General features: G+C 42.5%; 1 protein-coding gene across 1 annotated transcript in view; it reads left to right on the top strand.

Moving 5' to 3' along the window:
• The window catches only part of CFAP97D2 (CFAP97 domain containing 2), a 41,183-nt gene extending 26,453 nt beyond the window's left edge, over nt 1-14,730 (top strand). The window contains exons 5-6 of the mRNA XM_025874774.2: nt 11,877-11,939; nt 12,677-14,730. Of these exons, the coding sequence (XP_025730559.2) occupies nt 11,877-11,939; nt 12,677-12,788 (175 nt within the window). The 3' untranslated portion in view covers nt 12,789-14,730. The remainder of the gene's footprint in view (nt 1-11,876; nt 11,940-12,676) is intronic.
• Nucleotides 14,731-22,320: the final 7,590 nt, after the last annotated feature.

Consider the following 22,320-nt stretch of genomic DNA (forward strand, 5'->3'; position numbering starts at 1 on the left):
CAGCAGAGAAAAATGAAATAAAGAGTAGAAAAAAAATAGACAATCAATGAAACTAAAAGTTGGTTTCCTCAAAAACACAAAAAATAATAAACCTTGAGGTAGATGCACTAAGGAAAAAAGAGAAAAGACTCAAATTACTAAAATAAGAAATGGTGGCACCTGGCTGGTTCAGTAGGTTAAGTGCCTGACATCGGCTCGGGTCATGATTTCAGGGTCCTGGGAAGGAGCCTATGCTGGGATCTGCACTCATCTTGGAGTCTGCTTGTCCCTCTGACCCTCCCCCGCTTGTGTGTATGTGTGTGTGCTCTCGCTCTCTCTTTCATTTTTTTTTTAAGATTTTATTTATTTATTTGACAGAGAGAGACACAAGCTGGGGGAGTGGGAGAGGGAGAAGCAGGCTCCTGGCTGAGCCAGGAGCCCGGTGCGGGGCTCGATCCCAGGACCCTGGGATCATGACCCGAACCAAAGGCAGATTCTTAACGACTGAGCCACCCAGGCGCACCCCTCTCTCTCCCTTTCAAACAAATACATAAAATCTTTAAAAAAAAAAAGATTACAGGAGAATACTATGAAAAATTATATGCCAACAAACTGGATGCACAGATGAAATGGACAAATTTATAGAACCATAAAACCTACCAATACTAAGTCATGAAAACAGAAAATCTGAATAGACATAATCTGCTTACTAATAGTAAGCAGATTGAATCAATAATCAAAAATCCCCCAACAAAAAAGCCCTGGACCCAATGGCTTCACTGGTGAATTCTACCAAATATTTAAAGAAAAACTAATACCAATGCTTGTCAAACTTTTCCAAAAAACTGAAGAAAAGGAAACACTTCCTAACTCATTCTGAGGGCAGCATTCCTGATACCTAAGCCAGACAAAGACTCCACAAGAAGAGACTGCATACCAATATCCCTTATGAACATTGATGCAAATATCCTCAACAAAATGCCAGTAAACCAATTAGCAGTGTATTAAAAGGATCATACACCATGACCAAGTGAGATTTATTCCTAGAATACAAGCATGGTTCAACATATGAAAATCAAATGATGTAATACACCACATTAACAGAATGAAGGGGAAAAAAGATACGGTTATCTCAATTGATGCAGAAAGAGCATTTGACAAAATTCAACATTTTTCATGATAAAAACACTCAACAAACAAGGACTAGAAGGGAACATACCTCCACATAATAAAAGCAATGTATGAAAACCTGCAATGGACATCATGAGGGTGAAAGACTGAGCTTTTCCTCTAAGATCAGAACAATCTAGGAATTTAGCTGAATAGGGATCAAACCATTCTGAACACCTATGAACTCAACAGGAGATCAAAGAGAATAGCAACAACTCTCTGAACAGAAAAGTGACCACTTACTGGAAGGTAGGACGTGAGGAGAAGTGAATCCAAGGCGATATTCGGGAGGATAGACGGCAGGGAAGGGGGCCTCCGTCGGCCGCTTCTGGCAAGTGATAGAGCAGCGGAGCATAAAATCGGAACTTGTAGAAGCTGGCTCCACTGAGGGACGTCACTCCAGTGGCTAAGCAGGGGGGTGGAACCCTCGTGGGACAGTGTGGTCTCAGGACCCTCGGGGTCACAGAAAGACCGGGGATGCCTGAGCACAGCAGAGCTCCCAGGTATTGGAGCAGGGAAGCCGGCTGCAGAGACAGAGCCGAGGCGCAGGCTCTCAGCTTGGGGTTGCCATAAACAGTGATCTGAGGCCCAGTCGGGCCACTGCTCCTCCAGCAGGGACCCAACAAGCGGCAGATCCGGGGAGACTCCCCTTTCTCCCCCGGGAGGGGCGGCACAGGAGCGCACCACAGGGATCTGCTGGGTTTGGAGACTCCACACGGGGTCGGGTGCCAGAGATAGAAACGCTCTGTCACAGGCCGGGTGAGCATGGAGTGTGGCCAGAGACCGGGGACACGGGAGTGACTGACTGCTTTTCTTTGGGGGTGCACTGAGGAGTGGGGCCCCAAGGTCTCGGCTCCTCCGGGCAGAGATTGGGAGGCTGCCATTTTCACTCTGGTCCTCCAAAGCTGTACCGAGAGCTTGCAGGGAACAAAAGCTCCCGAGAGCAAACCCGAGCAGATTGCTTAGCCCGGACCCGCAAGGGCGGGGCAATTCCGCCTCCAGCAAAGACATTTGGGAACCACGGCAACAGGCCCCTCCCCCAGAAGATCAGCACGAACAGCCAGCAAGCCAAGACCAAGTTTACCGATCAAGGAGAACGGGAGAACTCCAGCGCTAGGGGAATACTGCACATAGAATCATGGCTTTTTTACCATGATTCATTAGTTTTTCAAAGTTAGTTTTTTTAACTGTTTTTTTTTTAATTTTTCTTTTTCCCTTTTCCAACCAACATCTTATCAATCCCTTTTTGAAAAAAAGAACATTTTTATTTTTCATTTTTAGAGTCATATTCTATCCCTTCATGGTAGATACCCTTATTTTTGGCATATATATATAAGTTGTTCTCTCTTTAAAATTTTGAGATACAGTTTCTTCTAACAGATCAAAATATACCCTAAATCACTAGTGTATGGCTTTGTTCTAGTCTCCTTCCTGATCACATTCTCTCCCTTTTTTTTTAATCTTCTTCTTTCTTTTTTCAAACAACTTCTTATCTTATCAATTCCTTTTATAAAATCTTTTATACTTTTCATCTTTACAGTCATCTTCCATCCCTTCATTGTATCAACCCTTATTTTGTACATATATAAGTCTTTCTTTCTTTAAAATTTTAGGAGGCACTTTCTTCTAACAGACCAAAATACACACAAAGTCTAGTGTGTGGCGCTGATCTATGCACTAGCCTGATCATATTTAATTATATTCTGTTTTTTTTGTTTTGTTCTGTTTTTGTTTGTTTTTCTTTTTTTCTTTTTTCTTTCTTTTTTCTTCCCTTTCTTTTCCTCTGGTTTCAGGTGTTTTCTGATTTGCTTAGAGTATATTTGCTGGGGACGTTGTAAACCTGTTAGCATTTTGTTCTCTCATTCATCTATTCTCCTTTGGACAAAATGACAAGACGAAAAAAATCACCTCAGCAAAAAGAACAAGAGGGAGTACCGTCAGCCAGGGACCTACTCAATATGGACATTAGTACGATGTCAGACCTAGAGTTCAGAACCATGATTTTAAAGATACTAGCTGGGCTTGAAAAAAGCATGGAAGTTATTAGAGAAACCTTTCCTGGAGAAATAAAAGAACTAAAATCTAACCAGATCAAAATCAAAAAGGCTATTAATGAAGTGCGATAAAAAATGGGGGCACTAACTGCTAGGATAAATGAGGCAGAAGAGAGAATCAGCGATATAGAAGACCAAATGATGGAAAATAAAGAAGCTGAGAAAAAGAGAGATAAACAACTACTGGATCACGAGGGCAGAATTCGAAAGATAAGCGATATGATAACACGAAACAACATTAGAATAATTGGGATCCCAGAAGAAGAAGAAAGAGAGAGAGGGGCAGAATTTATATTGGAGCAAATTATAGCAGAGAACTTCCCTAATGTGGGGAAGGAAACAGGCATCAAAATCCAGGAGGCACAGAGAACCCCTCTCAAAATCAATAAAAATGGGTCAACACCCCAACATCTAATAGTAAAACTTACAAGTCTCAGAGACAAAGAGAAAATCTTGAAAGCAGCTCCAGAGAAGAGATATGTAACCTACAGTGCTAGAAACATTAGATTGGCAACAGACTCATCCACAGAGACCTGGCAGGCCAGAAAGGACTGGCATGATATCTTCAGAGCACTAAATGAGAAAAATATGCAGCCAAGAACACTATATCCAGCTAGGCGGTCATTGAAAATTGAAGGAGCGATAAAAATCTTCCAGGACAAACAAAAACTAAAGGAATTTGCAAACACGAAACCAGCCCTACAAGAAATATTGAAAGGGGTCCTCTAAGCAAAGAGAGAGCCTAAAAGCAGCATAGACCAGAAAGGAGCACAGACAATATACCATAACAGTCACCTTACAGGTAATACAATGGCACTAAATTCATATCTTTCAATAGTTACCCTGAATATAAATGGGCTAAATGCCCCAATCAAAAGACACAGGCTAACAGAATGGATTAAAAAATAAGACCCATCAATCTGCTGTCTGCAAGAGACTCATTTTAGACCCAAAGACACCCCCAGATTGAAAGTGAGGGGGTGGAAAACCATTTACCATGCTAATGGACACCAAAAGAAAGCTGGGGTGGCAATCCTTATATCAGACAAATTAGATTTTAAAACAAAGACTGTAATAAGAGATGAGGAAGGACACTATATCCTACTTAAAGGGCCTATCCAACAAGAAGATCTAACAATTGTAAATATCTATGCCCCTAACATGGGAGTGGCCAGTTATATAAGGCAATTAATAACAAAAGCAAAGAAACACATTGAAAACAATACAATAATAGTGGGGGACTTTAACACCCCCCTGACTGAAATGGGCAGATCATCTAATCAAAAGATCAACAAGGAAATAAAGACTTTAAACGACACACTGGACCAAATGGACTTTACAGACATATTCAGAACATTCCATCCCAAAGCAACGGAATACACATTCTTCTCTAGTGCCCATGGAACATTCTCCAGAATAGATCACATCCTAGGTCACAAATCAGGTCTCAATCGGTACCAAAAGATTGGGATTATTCCTTGCATATTTTCAGACCACAGTGCTTTGAAACTAGAACTCAATCACAAGAGGAAAGTCGGAAAGAACTCAAATACATGGAGGCTAAAGAGCATCCTACTAAAGAATGAATGGGTCAACCAGGAAATTAAAGAAGAATTAAAAAAAATTCATGGAAACCAATGAATATGAAAACACAACTGTTCAAAATCTTTGGGATACAGCAAAGGCAGTCCTGAGAGGAAAGTATATAGCAATACAAGCCTTTCTCAAGAAACAAGAAAGGTCTCAAATACACAACCTAACCCTACATGAAAGTTAGGTGTAGGGTTAGGTTGTGTATTTGAGTTAGAGAAAAAACAGAAAATAAAGCCTAAACCCAGCAGGAGAAGAGAAATCATAAAGATCAGAGCAGAAATCAATGAAATAGAAACCAAAAGAACAGTAGAACAGAACAATAAAACTAGGAGCTTGTTCTTTGAAAGAATTAACAAGATTGATAAACCCCTGGCCAGATTTATCAAAAAGAAAAGAGAAATGACCTAAATCAACAAAATCATGAATGAAAGAGGAGAGATCACAACCAACACCAAAGACATACAAACAATTATAAGAACATATTATGAGCAACTATATGCCAGCAAGTTAGATAACCTGGAAGAAATGGAGGCATTCCTAGAGATATATCAACTACCAAAACTGAACCAGGAAGAAATAGAAAACCTGAACAGACCTATAACCACTAAGGAAATTGAAGCAATCATCAAAAATCTCCCAACAAACAAAAACCCAGGGCCAGATGGCTTCCCAGGGGAATTCTACCAAACATTTAAAGAAGAATTAATACCTATTCTCCTGAAACTGTTCCAAAAAATAGAAATGGAAGGAAAACTTCCAAATTCATTTTATGAGGCCACCATTACCTTGATCCCCAAACCAGACAAAGACCCCATCAAAAAAGAGAATTACAGACCAATATCCTTGATGAACATGGGTGCAAAAATTCTCACCAAAATACTAGGCAATAGGATCCAACAGTATATTAAAAGGATTATTCACCATGACCAAGTGGGATTTATCCCTGGGCTGCAAGGTTGGTTCAACATCGGCAAATCAATCAACGTGATACAATATATTAACAAAAGAAAGAACAAGAATCATATGATCCTCTCAATAGATGCAGAAAAAGCATTTGACAAAGTACAGCATCCTTTCTTCATCAAAACTCTTCAGAGTATAGGGATAGAAGGTACATACCTCAATATCATAAAAGCCATCTATGAAAAACCTACAGCAAATATCATTCTCAATGGGGAAAAGCTGAGCGCTTTCCCCCTAAGGTCAGGAACGCGGCAGGGATGTCCACTATCACCACTGCTATTCAACATAGTATTAGAAGTCCTAGACACAGCAATCAGACAACAAAAGGAAATCAAAGGCATCCAAATCGACAAAGAGGAAGTCAAACTCTCACTCTGCAGATGATATGATACTTTATGTGGAAAACCCAAAAGACTCCACCCCAAAACTGCTAGAACTCATACAGAAATTCAGTAAAGTGGCAGGATATAAAATCAATGCACAGAAATCAGTGGCATTCCTATACACCAACAACAAGACAGAAGAGAGACAAATTACGGAGTGGATCCCATTTGCAATTGCGCCCAAAACCAGAAGATACCTAGGAATAAATCTAACCAAAGAGGCAAAGGATCTGTACTCAGAAAACTATAAAATACTCATGAAAGAAATTGAGGAAGACACAAAGAAATGGAAAAACGTTCCATGCTCATGGATTGGAAGAACAAACATTGTGAAGATGTCAATGCTACTAGAGCAATCCACATATTCAATGCAATTCCCATCAAAATACCATCCACTTTTTTCAAAGAAATGGAACAAATAATCCTAAAATTTGTATGGAACCAGAAAAGACCCCGAATAGCCAGAGGAATATTGAAAAAGAAAAGCAAAGCTGGCGGCATCACAGTTCCGGACTTCCAGCTCTATTACAAAGCTGTCGTCATCAAGACAGTATGGTACTGGCACAAAAACAGACGCATAGATCAATGGAACAGAATAGAGAGCCCAGAAATGGACCCTCAACACTATGGTCAACTAATCTTCGACAAAACAGGAAAGAATGTCCAATGGAAAAGACAGTCTCTTCAACAAATGGTGTTGGGAAAATTGGACAGCCACATGCAGAAGAATGAAACTGGACCATTTCCTTACACCACACACAAAAATAGACTCCAAATGGTTGAAAGACCTAGATGTGAGACAGGAGTCCATCAAAATCCTAAAGGAGAACACAGGCAGCAACCTCTTCGACCTCGGCTGCAGCAACTTCTTCCTAGAAACATCGCCAAAGGCAAGGGAAGCCAGGGCAAAAATGAACTATTGGGATTTCATCAAGATAAAAAGCTTTTGCACAGCAAAAGAAACAGTCCACAAAACCAAAAGACAGCCGACAGAATGGGAGAAAATATTTGCAAATGACATCTCAGATAAAGGGCTAGTATCCAAAATCTATAAAGAACTTATCAAACTCAACACCCAAAGAACAAATAATCCAATGAAGAAATGGGCAGAAGACATGAACAGACATTTTTCCAAAGAAGACATCCACATGGCCAACAGACACATGAAAAAGTGCTCAACATCGCTCGGCATCAGGGAAATCCAAATCAAAACCTCAATGAGATACCACCTTACACCAGTCAGAATGGCTAAAATTAAGAAGTCAGGAAATGACAGATGTTGGCGGGGATGCGGAGAAAGGGGAACCCTCCTACACTGTTGGTGGGAATGCAAGCTGGTGCAGCCACTCTGGAAAACAGTATGGAGGTTCCTCAAACAGTTGAAAATAGAGCTACCCTACGATCCAGCAATTGCACTACTGGGTATTTACCACAAAGATACAAATGTAGGGATCTGAAGGGGTACATGCACCCCGATGTTTATAGCAGCAATGTCCACAATAGCCAAACTGTGGAAAGAGCCAAGATGTCCATCGACAGATGAATGGATAAAGAAGATGTGGTATATATACACAACGGAATATTATGCAGCCATCAAAAGGAATGAGATCTTACCATTTGCAACAAAGTGGATGGAACTGGAGGGTGTTATGCTGAGTGAAATAAGTCAATCAGAGAAAGACATGCATCATATGACCTCACTGATATGAGGAATTCTTAATCTCAGCAAACAAACTGAGGGTTGCTGGAGTGGTGGGGGGGTGGGAGGGATGGGGTGGCTGGGTGATAGACATTGGGGAGGGTATGTGCTATGGTGAGTGCTGTGAATTGTGCAAGACTGTTGAATCACAGTTCTGTACCTCTGAAACAAATAATGCAATATATGTTAAGAAAAAAAAAAAGAAGAAGATAGCAGGAGGGGAAGAATGAAGGGGGGGAAATCGGAGGGGGAGACCATGAGAGACGATGGACTCTGAAAAACAAACTGAGGTTTCTAGAGGGGAGGGGGGGATGGGTTAGCCTGGTGATGGGTATTAAGGAGGGCACGTTCTGCGTGGAGCACTGGGTGTTATGCACAAACAATGAATCATGGAACACTACATCCAAAACTAGTGATGTAATGTATGGTGATTTACATAACAATAAAATTAAGAAAAAAAAGATCAGAACAATCTTGCTTTCAATACTTCTATTCAACATAGTATTGGGGGTTCTAGTCAGAACAATTAGTCAAGGGAAATAAGAGGCATCCAAATTGGAAAGGAAGAAGTAAAATGATCTTGGTCACAGATGATATGATCTTATATGTAGAAAATCTTTTTTTTTAAGATTTTATTTATTTATTTATTAGAGAGCGATAGAGAGAGAAACAGCATGAGAGTGGAGAGGGTCAGAGGGAGAAGCAGGCTCCCCGCTGAGCCGGATGCGGAACTCGATCCCAGGACTCCGGGATGATGACCTGAGCCAAAGGCAGTTGCTTAACCAACTGAGCCACCCAGGCGCCCCATTATATGTAGAAAATCTTAATGATTACACACACACACACACACACACACACACACACACACACACACACACACACAAACTGTTAGAACTGATAAATGAATTCAGCAAAGTAGCAGGACACACTGTCAATACAAAAAAAATTAATTGCATTTCTTTTTTTTATAAAGATTTTATTTATTTATTTGACAGAGAGAGACACAGGAAGAGAGGGAACACAAGCCGGGGGAGCGGGAGAGGGAGAGGCAGGCTTCCCGCGGAGCAGGGAGCCCGATGCGGGGCTCGATTATGACCCAAGCTGAAGGCAGATACCTAACGACTGAGCCACTCAGGTGCCCCTCAATTGCATTTCTATACATGAACATTGAACACTCTGGAAAGGAAACTAAAAAAATAATTGCATTTGTAATAGTCTCGAAAGGAATAGGGTACTTAGGAATTAACTTAACCAAGAAGGTGAGAGACTTGTATAATAAAAACTGTAAAACATTGCTGAAAGAGATTAAAGAAGACACAAATAAATGGAAACACACACCATGTTCACAGATTGGAAGACCTAATATTGTTAAAATGTCAATACTACTCAAAGCGATCTACAGATTCAGTATATGACTATCAAAACCCCAGTGACATTTTTGCAGAAATAGAAAAACCCATCCTAAAATTATATGGAATTTCAAGGGACCCCAAACAGCCAAAACAAAATCTTGAAAAAGAAGAACCAACCAGAGGACTCACACTGACTGATTTCATAACTTACTACAGAGTTACAGTAATCAAAACATCGTGGTACTGGCATAAAGACAGATACGGACTGATGTAACTCCCCCTGCTTGTGTTCCTGCTCTCACTATCTCTCTCTGTCAAATGAATAAAATCTTTTTTTTAAAGATTTTATTTATTTATTTATTTATTTATTTATTTATTTATTTATTGACAGAGAGAGACACAGTGAGAGCAGGAACACAAGCAGGGGGAGTGGGAGAGGGAGAAGCAGGCCTCCCGTCGAGCAGGGAGCCCGATGCAGGGCTCGATCCCAGGACCCTGGGACCATGACCTGAGCCGAAGGCAGACGCTTAACAACTGAGCCACCCAGGCACCCTGATAAATAGAATCTTTAAAAAAAAAAAAAGAATTGTTCCTCACATATAATCTTATATCCTGAATTTTTTCACCTAACATTAAATGAAAAGAATGTTTACACCTCATTCAAATGTTTTCTTGAACATCACTTGATGTGTTCATCACCTGCTCCCAGAGCGCAGCCCCGCCATCGAGGTCCTCCGTCCCTTAGCAGCTGGCCTCTAGGTGAGTGCAGAGCCCTCCCTGCTGTAAACAGTGCTGCAATGCACTTGACGCACCAGTACTCATGCAGACCTTTTCGAGTGCGGCGCTTTTTGTGTCGGATGCAATTGCTGGGATTTTTCACTGTTTCTGACCTGCAAAAGTGTCCGTTTTGTTTGATCGAATCTAGTGCAAGGCCCTCGTGCGTGGCTTTCTGCAGTGTGTGCGGTGGAGTTCGCTCCTCTCCAGTTGCAGCTCTTCCCACTGTCTCTCCTTTCTGATTGCTCTCTTCTACTCCCGTCTTGCCCTTGGGTCTCCCAAGCACCCATCAGTGCTGGGCCCCTCCGACCCCTACCCTCTCTCCACACCACTCCCTGGCTGCACGTTCCTTTACACATCCTGTCTTTAGCCCTGTTGCCCCCCGCCCACCATCAGCCTGATAGGTGATTCTTTTTTTTTAATTTAAATTCAATTAATTAACATATAATGTATTATCAGTTTCAGAGGTAGAGTTCAGTGATTCATCAGTCTTTTTTTTTTTTGCTATGTGATTGAATTTATTATAAGAACGGTAAGAGAAAATGGGATTGTAGAAAGAAAGGAGACAGCTGGATAGGGATTTTCACAGACAGAGACACAGCGAGAGAGGGAACACAAGCAGGGGAAGTGGGTAAGGGAGAAGCAGGCTTCCTGCGGAGCAGGGAGCCCGATGCGGGGCTCGATTCCAGGACCCCGGGATCATGACCTGAGCCGAAGGCAGACGCTTAACGACTGAGCCACCCAGGCGCCCCTGATTCATCAGTCTTATATCACACCCAGTGCTCATTGCATCACGGGCCCTCCTTCATGCCCATCCCCCAGCCACCCCATCCCCCCAGCCCCCTCCCCTCCAGCAACCCTCAGTCTGTTTCCTAGAGTTAAGAGTCTCTTACGGTTTGTCTCCCTCTCTGATTTTGTCTTGTTTTATTTTTTCGTCTCTTCCCCTATGATCCTCTGTTTTGTTTCTTAAATTCCACATATCAGTGAGATCATATGATAATTGTCTTTCTTTGATGGACTTATTTCGCTTAGCATAACACCCTCCAGTTCCATCCACGTCGTTGCAAATGGCAAGATCTCATTCCTTTTGATGGCTGCGTAATATTCCATCGTGTATATATACCACATCTTCTTTATCCATTCATCTGTCGATGGACATCTGGGCTCTTTCCACAGTTTCGCTATTGCGGACATTGCTGCTATGAACATTGGGGTGCAGGTGCCCCTTCGGATCACTCCATTTGTATCTTTGGGGTAAATACCCAGGAGTGCAATTGCTGGGTCATAGGGTAGCTCTATTTTCAACTTTCTGAGGACCTTCCATACTGTTTTCCAGAGTGGCTGCTCCAGTCTGCAGTCCCATCAGCAGTATAAGAGGGTTCCCCTTTCTCTACAACCTCAAGAACATCTGTTGTTTCCTGACTTGTTAATTTGAGCCATTCTGACAGGTGTGAGGTGTATCTCCTGGTGGTTTTGATCTGTATTTCTCTGATGCTGAGTGATGGTGAGCATTTTTTCATGTGTCTGTTGGCCATTTGTATTTAACAGGTGATTCTACCTCAGTGTCCCACCTAGTAAGACCTTGTGCTCAAGATCCACTACCCATTCTCTGTGACTCTGGGCAAGTTTTAACTTCAGTAAGGCTAACACTAGTGCAGCACCTAGCTCTAAGGATGAAATGAGATAACCATAATTCACAGACAGACTCTAAGATACACACACCCCTTAATTAATGGCTCTGAAGTGGGAATGCATCTTACAGAGCATGGCATGGCATAGCTTTGCTGAAGGCAATTTTTCCTTCTTGGCGGCATATACAACAATGGACGGCACCTGAATCCCTGCAATGAGTTCCCACAATACCCCCTCCACTCCCATTCTCTCATCTCTTCTCGCCCTTTCTCTACAGTGGTCGCTTTGAAATGTGGAAACGTGCCTCACAGCCATTCTGTGGCTCCCTGTTGCCTTCCAGGTAAGCCGGAACTCCGAGAGCTGTACCTGGCCCTGCAGAGTCCAACCTCTGCAGACCTCCTAGATGCACCTGCCCCCGGGGATGTCCTTCCTCTGCTTGCTTGCCCCCTCACACCACTATCATTTCAGGGTTCTGTCCCAGCATCCCTTGTTACCTCTTGCCACTGCCCTCAGGAAGTCTGAGCGTCCCCACCCCTGTGCCCCCAGTGCACTGCCTACTGTGCTGCATTTTCTCCTCTGCACCTTCACTGTGTCTGCACGCCCTCTTCCCTGCCTGGGCTGTGAGGTTGCTGCTCACCTCTGAAGCCCAGCACCTCCCAAACAGGGCACCTAGAGCAGGACAGGCTACCAAATGTTTGTCAAAGAAGTGAACCTGAGTAAACACTCCTTCTCTGGGACCCCTTCCTGCCCTGTGGGCACTCAGGCCCATTCTCGCCAATGCAGAAGGAGGGTTCTTTTTTTTTTTTTTTTTAAAGATTTTATTTATTTATTTGAGAGAGAGAGAGAATGAGAGATAGAAAGCACGAGAGGGAAGAGGGTCAGAGGGTCAGAGGGAGAAGCAGACTCCCTGCCGAGCAGGAAGCCCGATGTGGGACTCGATCCCGGGACTCCAGGATCATGACCTGAGCCGAAGGCAGTCGCTTAACCAACTGAGCCACCCAGGCGCCCCAGAAGGAGGGTTCTCACAGGCTTTAACTCTGTCAGTATTTCAAGAACTATCTGCACTGTTTTTTGGAGTGTAAACAAGGGGAAAAGAGAACAGGAACTCCGCAGAGTGCAAAGAGAAAACAAAACCATTCTGGAAAGGACCAGAAGCCCCGAGCTATCGTCACACAGAGCCCAGAGGTAGCAGGATATCTGGACGCTGGCGCAGCGTGTCCTGGGAGACTGCAGACATGCACAGTGACAAGGTATCTGTGGTTGCTTGTTTGTTTTAAATACACAGCTATTTGAAATTTCCATTTGCTTCATCAGATTTATCACTCATTTGGACTCACTGATTCTTTGTTGTTTTAGGGCATTTTATTCTATTATCTGCAAGCATTTGCCAAATGGTCATATCCTAAAAATAGATGACACAGAGCAATCACTCAACTGATGAATTCATCCATTTCCTCACACAAAAAATTATAAGGAGATGAAAATGAACTCAACTGATTGATTATAGGTTGAGGGAGAGAGATTTGGTGAAAAATAATAACTTAGCAGAATAGTATGCATAAAATATCACTAGGAAATCATGTGACAATCTTGAATTAGCTGTAACCACTGTGTCCAGAGAGGCGAAGAAAATTAATAATTTGAAAAATTTGCCAGATAACTTAAAATCTAAACTCTCTCTCTTCATCTTATTCTTGTTGCTGGCAAAACCATAATTTTGAATGAAGAAAAATAAGATTTTAATTTTGTCATTAATTATCCTGCTTATTAATGTCCCAATAAATCAAATTAAAGACTTGTAAAATCTTCACTTATTCCCCACACCTGTGTATATAGCCACTGTGTTGTGGGACATTTCAGCAGATTGCTCTCCCTTGAAGTCTAGTTCATTGTAAGAAATTGCATAGGCACCAAAGTTTAAATAAACACCCTCAGCCCCAAACCCCTGCCCCTGAGCATGCCCCATGCCCCAGGCCCCACGGGCCCCCAGCCCAATCCCTTCCTTCAAGGGCCCTGTTCCTTTAAGTAGCTGCTGGCCCCACAGACATCTGCGTGGGCAATGGTAGGGATGTTGAGAAGCCCCAGCTTGCCTCCCTGCTTGCTTTAGAAATTTCTTACAGAATCCTGAGGCACGGATGCATAACTAACAATTTTCCAAAGATGCATAACTAATAATTACTAATTACTGAGGCATTCAGAAAATCGAATTTATTTTTCAATTTACATTGAAATCTCGAATATTTCATTTCAAATCTTTTTTTTTTTAAGATTTTATTTATTTGAGAGAGAGAGAGTGAGAGAGAGGGAACACAAGCAGGAGGGAGGTGTAGAGGGTGAAGCAGACTCCCTGCCGAGCAGGGAGCCCCATGTGGGACTCCGTCCCAGGACCCTGAGATCTTGACCTGAGCCGAAGGCAGACACTTAACTGTCTGAGCCACGGAAGCGCCCCTCAAATCTTTATTTTTAATTACAAGACTAATGTTTGTTTATTGTGAAAAATCAAACGTCAAACAGCAAAGTGTATAATTAAAAGGTGGGGATTCTCTTGGACTGAACTCCTCAGAAGTAAACTCTGTTAACTTGCTATGGAGCATTGACTTTTATTCATGATGTATATATATTTGTTTCTTTAAACAAAAATGGGATCATACTCTATTCAGTTTTCTGTAAATTGCTCATTTTATTCTATTATGTATCATGGAAATAGTTTCATGTCAGTACATGAAGATCTTCTTCATTCCTTCTCAGCAGTTGCGAAGTAACTTTTGTACAGATATGCCCTCATTCATTATTTCTGTATTAGTTCTGTAACTTATGTGCCTAAAAGTAAAATCGTTCAATCAAAAGGTATGCACATTTAATTTTTCGATACTAACAAACAGACCTCCAAAATGGTCTAGCAACTTGCACCTACTTTGTAGTGGCTTCAAAGCACCTGTTTACATCTTGACAATGCTTAGGATTATACATATTTCAGAATCTCCTTCCATCCAGCTTCTTCTATGAATTAACTGTCTGTTCATTTTAAACTGGGTGTGTCCCTTCTAATTGTTAATATATAGTGACTGTTTATATATTATCACTATTTGCTTCTTTCTATTATCAATGTCACAAATTTTTTTGCCACATTATTATCATTTCACCTAAGTTTATTTTACGGTAGCCAAATCAGCTGCTGTTTTCCTTTATGGGATCCGATTCTAGTGCCATACACAGAAAGGACTCTCTCAAGTTACGATTGGAAAAATATTCTCCTATATTTTCTCCTAATACAGTTTTCTTTCTTCACTTTAAATCCTTAATTAATTCAGAATTTAATAAATATGGAATTTTTGTATGTTGTATAAGTTAGAGATCAAAGTTCATTTTTTCCAAATTTATTGTAAGTTAAAAAAACCAGTTTGCAATATCAAAAATTTTCACACTCTGCTTCACACCAGCTACTGTGCGGAGGCTTCCTTCGTCTTCCCGCCGGGGAGCCGCGAATTTCCGCACACCCTCACTGCAGGAGGGAGGGAGGGAGCACCCCCTCCCCGCGGCGGGAAGGCAGGTCTCAGCCCCGGTCTCTGCGTCCCGGGCCTTTTCTCCCGCGCCTCGCGGCTCTCTGGCGCCGCTGCCTCTGCTGCCCTCCTGTGGTTGGTCTCTGCAGGCTCACTTGTCCGTTGACCTCGTTCTATGCCTAATTGTGCCGTTTTATTTCAGGTTTGGGTCCTCAAGCCGAGCGCTGTAATTTTGCTTTTTACCCTAGTCCCAGAAGCTTTTCCCCTCTGTTTTATCCATTTATGTTTATTGATGTAAGTATCCTGTTTGCTCTTGTTTCTGCTTTTTTCTTTGTTTTGTTTCCTTTCTTTTTCCTCCATTATATTGTTTTCTTTAACAAATGTCAAGAAAATGCTTGGAACCTATGTTTCAAATCCATCTTTCATTATTTACTTTGACTCTCTTGAAATTCCCCTTTTGCATAACAGGAAACAGATAAAGCCCAAGGGCAGAGGGAGATGTTGAGATAAAGTAAAACAAAGGGAGGGAAAACAGAAGCTCCTAGAAATAGGGTTTCCTGCAGCAGCAGCCCAGAGACTGCACTTCGTTTGAAGTATCAGCTTGATGCACCAGCTTAATGCAGTCGGGAAATGGTACCTTGGCGCAGAAGCACTTGGGGTTCCGACAAGACCAGACCCTAGGGATCCAGGCCTCCTGGTGAGGTGATCCCTGTTCTCCATGGAAAGACAAACACCGATAGCCTAAGGAAACAACTCATTGCCTCTGGATCCCAAGTCAGAAAGAACTGTGGTCTGAGTGTCCCAAATCAAAAGACAGCTCTGTCGCAAGCAGCTTGCACACCCGGTTTTAAGTTCCCAGAGCTTTCAGCCTCCACGTGTCTGTGTACAGGAGGAAGAGGGTGACAGGCACAGGGGCAGAGGGAAGGACACCAGCTATGGGACTCCTCAGTCAAAAGTCCCTTCCCTGCTCTTGGGTCTGATGGCTTGAAGTAGAAGAACTTTAAGGGTATGCTTGTGCTTTTCCCTGACAAGCCGCTACCTCCTAGCCTTGGAAATATCAGGGCATTAGCACAGAGGTGGGGATGCCGTAACAGGACACTTTTTGTGGGAGGGCTCTTCCCTTCAGAAAGAAAACCAAAATCAAGCTCTTTGAAAACTCCAGGGTTAGGGAGAAAAGAGCTGTTTCAGAACTTCGGAAAAAGGTCCCAAAACCCACAATAGCCCTCCTTGACCAGCTATCTGAGGACCAGACACCCCTCCCTGATGTCTGTCAGCTGGGTCTGGGACTTGTGCTCATCTGGTACGGACAGGATATACCATAGTTTACTTTTAAAATCCCAGAAATATGCCTCTCATTGATTTGACAGAGAAAACCGCTCTTCTCCCCGAGAGAGAGCCTGGTTCCATCTCTTGGAGCAGCATCTCCTAAAGCAACACTTACTTTCTTAATTTGCTGGATGGCTGCACAGTTAGCTCTTCTGGAAGCCTCAGCCTTTTTTTTTTTTTTCCTAGTTTGAATATTAGCTTGTAAAATATCTAAAATATTTTGAAGGAAGGATTTCAACTACTCTCCTCATTTATCCCTAACTCCAAAGAGAAATTACTTAGCTAACTTGGTACCTGTTTTTACCCAGAGAGGGTAACATTTCTTTTTTTTTTTTTTTTAAGATTTTAGTTATTTATTCATGAGAGACAGAGGAGGAGAGAGAGAGAGGGAGAGAGAGAGAGAAGCAGAGGGAGAAGCAGGCTCCCAAGGAGCAGGGAGCCCGATGCGGGACTCGATCCCAGGACCCTGGGATCATGACCTGAGCCGAAGGCAGACGCTTAACCATCTGAGCCACCCAGGCGCCCGAGAGGGTAACATTTCTATAAGGTCATCCCACAAAGCTCATTAGCCGAGAAACAGACTCTTAACTACAGACGACACACTGGTGGGCACCAGAGGGGAGGTGGGAAGTCTGGGGGGGGCAGGGGGGATAAGGGTTGGGGATGAAAGAGGGCACTTGTCCTGATGAGCCCTGGGTGATGTGTAGAACTGTTGGATCACTACGTTGTACACCTGAAACTAATATTACAGTGTATGTTAACTGGAATTAAAATAAAACTTTAAAAAACAATAAAATTCATTAGCCATCCTGAAATCTACAGGAACCCTCAGTTAACTGGAAGTATGTATTCCTCAAATTCAGTGCCCCAGCCCCAAATAACCACACACATGAGAAGGAAACACAATGAAACCCACGCCAGAGTCATAGGGAGCATCAGTCAAAAGTTGATACAAGTTGTGCAGAGCAAGGTGCTGGGAGCAGTGGGCGTGAGGCTGGCGCCAAGCTTGCTCAACCGGTGAACCTCCATTTCTCACTTGCAAGGAGAGGATATGAACCACGTCCCATAACCCAGGTCAGGGATAAACGAATAACAATTGAAAAAATGGTGCCTGACATTTACTTAGCAAGTACTGAAATATTATTTCTTTCTTTCCTTCCTTGCCATATGCATCTTCCACACAGAATAAAAACATTAACTAATAAAAAAAACAGCTAACTTGAAAAATTATCACACCCCCATGGTCACTGCTGCATTATTCACAGTAGCCAATAAATGGAAACAACCTAAGTGTCCACCACTTAGGAAAAAAATGTGGTACACACACACATTCACCCACATATCCACACACATGTACACACATACATAAACACACACACGCACACACACGCACACACATCCATATGCACACACCCATACACACACACATCCACACACACGTACACATATACATAAACACACATACACACATACACACAACCATACACACATCAACACATATATGCACACATATGCACCCATACAGATACATCCAGACACACACATCCACACACACTCACATCCATCCACACACACACACGTATACATGTACATAAATACACACATACATAAACACATATACACACTCACACACATCCACACACACACATAAACACACACACAATGGAACATACACACACAATGATGGCATATTACTCAGCCATAAAAAAGAATGAAATCTTACCATTTATGACAACATGGATGGACCTCAAGGCCATTGTGCTAAGTGAGACAGAAAAACAAACACCATACAATCCTCCTTATATGTCAAATCTAAAAACAAAACAAAACAAGCTAAGAGATAACAGAGAACAGACTGGCAGTTGCCAGGGTGATAGGGGGGTGGATAGACAAAGGGGGTCAAAGGTGAAAAAAATAGTAAAGACAGAGCATTTAACATTTCTGCAAACCTAAATTCTGTTCATAGAAAATCATTCAAGGAAACATGTGATCATTTTTGGTTTGCAGTTAGAGCCAGAAGAGAATTCAATAGGTTCTTTTTAAAGGTTTTAACCATTTAAGATATTGGAAAAAACTTTAATGTGGCTTATTTCAAGCCATAGAAATCTGTTACTATGTTCATTGGGGTGGCTTTCAACTTACACCTTGACTAGTATGTAAGTTTGGATAATATTTTGTGATCATCTTGGCCTTCCCTTGGTGGGTTCTTTGCCTGATTATATCTTAACTATATTACGAAAATAAACAAAGCCATAAGAATTCCACTCTTAACATTTTAGATGATTTGTGCACTGTAGCCCCACATATGCAATGGAAGGTCAGGGTAACTGGACTATCTCAAGTGGGAGAGGTAGCCTTATTCTCCCCTTTCCAAGTCCAAATGGTACTATAACAGAGAAAGAAACACCATCCCATTTCTTTCCCTGAGTGACCTGTACAACGAGGTCTTGCTATCCAGACTGTATCCACAGATGGTTTCCAGCACAGCCTTCACAGAAGGCTAAGGGAAACAAATGAAAAAAACCCTGGCCGGTGGTGTCCTGAAAACCCTGCACCACCCAATACCAATAAGCTGGTGTGTGTGTGTGTGTTCGTGTGTGAGTGAGAACGTATGGGTGTGTGTGGATGTATGTGTGTATCTTCTGTGTATAGATGTGTGTGTCTATGTATGGATATGTGTGTGGCACAATGTGCAATTGTGGAAGCACTCATTTGGTGTATGAGTACCTTAATGCATTTTAGAAAGATATTCAACAACAAAATTAAAAGAATAAATGATTATCTGATTATTTAACTAGACATTTCTTTAAAGATGTGCAAATGGCCAGTAAGTGCATGAAAAGATGCCCAATATTATTAGGGAAATGCAAGCCAAAACCACAATGGGACCTCACTTCACACCCACTAGTTGACCAGAATCAAAAGACAGAAAATAACAAGTGTTGGTGAGGGATATGGAGAAACTGAAACTCATCCTCTGCTGGTAGGAATGTAAATGGTAAATGGTGCAGCCAGTCTGGCTGTTCCTCAAGCAGTCGAGCATAAAGTTACCATATAACTGATGAATTCCACTGCTAGGTATATACCCAAAAGAACTGAAAACACATGCCCACACAAAACTTGTACAAGAATGTTCATAACAACATTATTTAAAATGGCCAGAAAGTAGAAACAACCCAAATGTCCATCAACTGATGAACAGGTAAGCAAGATGTGATCTAACCATCCAATGGAATATTATGCAAACATAAAAAGAATAAAGTTCTGATACATGCTTCTTTGTGGATAAACCTTGAAGACATTAGACTCTGTGAAAGAAGCCAGATACAAAAGGTCATATATTGTATGATTTCATTTATGTGAAATGTCCAGAACACAAAAACCCAGAGACATGCAAGATGGATTAGTGGTTGCCAGGGGCTGTGGGAGGGGGATTGAGGAGTGGGAGCTAAGGAGCACTGTTGGTTTTCTTTTGACAGGGAAGGGTGATAAAAGTCTTCTAAAATTGGATTTGGTGATGATTGCACAACTCTGAGTATACCAAAACCACTCAAGTATATACCTTAAAAGGATAAATTGTATGGTATAACATTATGTCTCAATAAACCTGCTATGTTAAAAAAAATTATATGATTCTAAAGGAAATAGAATTGTCAGTAAATTGAAATAACCCATTTCCTCTGCATTCTAGTAAATTGATATTTTTCTGTCCTTGCCTAAGGAAAGTGTTATTTCCAATATGTAGTTTTAATCCAACAGCAACTGAAACTGAGATTCAGCAAGGCCACATCCAAGCCTGAACCCAAAAAGTGAAGGGGGAGAGAAGGACTCAAAACAGAAACTGGGAAAAGAAGACAAGTCTGAGAAGTGTGGTGAGGAAAATGGCAAGGTGGCCATGGGCTCCCTGAAGCCACAGCACCCCTGGTCCTCCGGGGTGCCGGCTCCTGAGGCCAGCCAGGTCCTCCCCACTGTTACCACACTGAGGACAGCTGTGCATATGCATGAGACAGGACTCTAAAACTATGCCTGACCAGATGATGCAGCAAAACTATTTGTTGTGCCTCTTCAGATGATGACTGGAAAATAATTACACAGAGGAGTAATATTGGGAGCTGCAGAGTTTTGAGTTAGATTTTTTTTCTCTAGCCACTAATACTTTTTTGTTTAAGATTTTTTTTTTAAAGATTTTATTTATTTATTTATTTGACAGAGAGAGACACAGAAAAGGAACACAAGCAGGGGAGTGGGAGAGGGAGAAGCAGGCTTCCTGCGGAGCAGAGAGCCCGATGTGGGGCTCAATCCTAGGACCCTGGGATCATGATCTGAGCTGAAGGCAGACGCTTAACGACTGAGCCACCCAGGCACCCCAAGATTTTTTTTATTTATATTTTGACAGAGAGAGAGACAGTGACAGAGGGAACACAAGCAGGGGGAGTGGGAGAGGGAGAAGCAGGCTTCCTGCGAGCAGGGAGCCCGATGCAGGGCTTGATCCCAGGACCCTGGGATCATGACCCAAGCCGAAGGCAGATGCTCAACCGACTGAGCCACCCAGGCACCCCTCTAGCCACTAATACTTTATTACCATAGTTGTGCTGTTGGGTATTTGTTTATAATTCCCAGGTGGATTTGCATAATTTACCCTAAAAACTTGTGATTATAACTTTAACAAATATCTAAATAAATCAGATTAATAAAACTCCTCCACGTGGGGGCGCCTGGGTGGCTCAGTTGGTTAAGCGTCTGCCTTCGGCTCGGGCCATGATTCCAGGGTCTGGAATGAAGCCCCGCATCGGCCTCCCAGCTCAGCGGGGAGCCTGCTTCTCCCTCTCCCTCTGCAGCTCCCCCTGCTTGTGCTCTCTCTCTGTCTCAAATAAATAAAAAAATTAAAAAAAAAAAAAAAAAAGCACTGCCAGATCACTCCACATTGTCAAGAAACAGCTCTCTATTGGGAAATAGCACAGGTCTTCCCATAACAGGATGATTTCCGCTCTTTCCCCTCTGAACTTTGCTCAGAGAGTCTTTAGTCGGCAAATGGGTCTTATTTCACACATACCTCTTAGGGAACTTTGATTTTAAAGATAACTTGCGGGCGCCTGGGTGGCTCAGTTGGTTAAGCGACTGCCTTCGGCTCAGGTCATGATCCTGGAGTCCCTGGATCGAGTCCCGCATCGGGCTCCCTGCTCAGCGGGGAGTCTGCTTCTCCCTCTGACCCTCCCCCCATCTCATGTGCTTTCGCTCTCATTCTCTCTGTCTCTCAAATAAATAAATAAAATCTTTAAAAAAAAATAAAAAATAAAGATAACTTGCAAAAATAAGGTACCAGGTGTGCTTTTAGTCCCACAACACACTGTGCATCAAATTAGTTTCAACGTGTAGGGCTTTGAAATGCTTTAAAATTACCATAACTATTGAATGGGGACAGTGATGGGTGGTGGAGGATGGGGGAGGTGGAGGATGAGCAGGAGGAGAGATTGGGCTCCTCTGCGCAGCATGCTGCATGGGCTAGTATGGTCCAGGCGACCACTGGGTGAGGCAGGAGGGGCCTTGTGCAGAATTGAAGAGGCATTCCCCTCAGGGAGACCAGGACCTGACTGCACTTGGGGGCCTCCTTTGCTCTTGATCCATGGGTCCCTCCTGTGTGTCACATAGCTTCCAGAGACAGCTCCATAATGCAGTGGCCACTCTCTGGTTTCTCAAAGACAGTGAGACATGGGACTGCCAAAAACTCCAAAGTCTATTTTGGGAGCAGAGTAAATTTTATATAACCCATAAGTATATTAAGGGGAACCACACGCAGTACTGACCCTCAAAACAGTGGCTGAAACAGAAAGAACCCTAGGAGCTATTAACCTGGGGCCTTCACTGATTCTCAGGCTCTATGACCTGGCCCTCATG

Source organism: Callorhinus ursinus, unplaced genomic scaffold (assembly GCF_003265705.2).
Source record: "Callorhinus ursinus isolate GAN/ISIS: 27379988/994484 unplaced genomic scaffold, GSC_fseal_2.0 scaffold79, whole genome shotgun sequence".
Lineage (NCBI taxonomy): Eukaryota > Metazoa > Chordata > Mammalia > Carnivora > Otariidae > Callorhinus > Callorhinus ursinus.